The sequence below is a fragment of the Sinocyclocheilus anshuiensis genome, unplaced genomic scaffold (assembly GCF_001515605.1).
Source record: "Sinocyclocheilus anshuiensis isolate Anshui unplaced genomic scaffold, SAMN03320099.WGS_v1.1 scaffold1832, whole genome shotgun sequence".
NCBI classification, from domain to species: domain Eukaryota; kingdom Metazoa; phylum Chordata; class Actinopteri; order Cypriniformes; family Cyprinidae; genus Sinocyclocheilus; species Sinocyclocheilus anshuiensis.
The window spans coordinates 763,938-765,111 of NW_015555884.1; the positions used below are offsets into that span (position 1 = coordinate 763,938).

The window sequence follows — 1,174 nt, forward strand, 5'->3', positions numbered from 1 at the left end:
TTAATCTTAAAACCTTCTGTCATAATTGCTGTAAATGGAAATGTTTTGTCAAAGACATAAATAAATACATATCTCTACACTTACTGCCTTAAATCCATTTATACAGAATATGCTGTCACATACTGAAGCTACTTGCTGTTCTGTATGCTGCATTTTTCTACATTAAAACAGACACTGACCATTTTGACCATAATGCTTTTATTAAAAGATTTTATACAGTGTGTAAATAGATCACATAGTGAGTGCTTATATAAATGGTACAGATTTGACCATCTCAATAAATAAACAAACAAATATTTTTTATGCTATTGTGATGATATTTCACAGAGAAAGTTATAAGCATTGGCAAATTACTGTCTACTTCATCTTAATTGGTGAGTGAAGTGTTCACCCAAGACGTCTTCAACGAAAACAAAAATCAACTGACATAAATGCCCTTTGTATGTATATTAAATATATAATCATATTAGTAATGGCTTCAAAATAGATTAATAAAAGTATTCAAAATATCAAATCTGTATAAAATTTTCCATATCTACATGCTTTATCGCGCAGGGCTCAGGTGTGGCAGTTGTACAGGTACGTGCTGCTCAGGCTCCAGTCTGGAGGGAAGTCCTGCGTGGGGTGATTCTTCAGGTGTTTCTGCATGGCTGCCAGGCTGCTACAGAACTCCAGACACAGGGTGCACTGGTAAGGAGTGGCGCCACCGTGAGTACGCAGATGCTTGATCATAGCCGAATAGTCACGTGAACGCTGGCCACACAGCCGACACTCGAATGGTTTTTCACCTGGAAGAGAGATGAGGAGAAAGAACTGAGCTGAAGGTTTCAACATGATTTGCCAGAATCCCTAACCAAATCTGTAATCAGTGTTGTTATTGTTAACTAAAACTATTACAAAAAAAAAAAAATATATATATATTTTTTTGGTTAATTGGAATATAGATATATAAAATATAAAGTAAATATAATAAAATATTAAATAAAAATGTAAAAAATATAAATATTAAGCTTAAAAAAAGCTTAGAAGTACAAGTACTTAAGTACATAAGTACAATAATCTATACAGCTGATAGATAGACAAATAAATAAAAATATATCAAATATAAATATTAAACTTAAAAACAAAAACAAAAAAAATAGAAATGTTTCCTTGGCAATTAACTAGTTAAAGT

The 1,174-nt window shown here is 31.9% G+C and overlaps 1 protein-coding gene across 1 annotated transcript in view; it reads right to left on the minus strand.

Annotated features, from left to right (window-relative positions):
* Window positions 1–227: 227 nt before the first annotated feature.
* LOC107675858 (zinc finger and BTB domain-containing protein 16-A-like) overlaps window positions 228–1,174 on the minus strand; it is a gene marked incomplete at its 5' end in the record, with an annotated part of 8,083 nt that continues 7,136 nt past the window's right edge. The window contains one exon of the mRNA XM_016470351.1: window positions 228–788. Coding sequence (XP_016325837.1) covers window positions 559–788 — 230 coding nt within the window. The remainder of the gene's footprint in view (window positions 789–1,174) is intronic.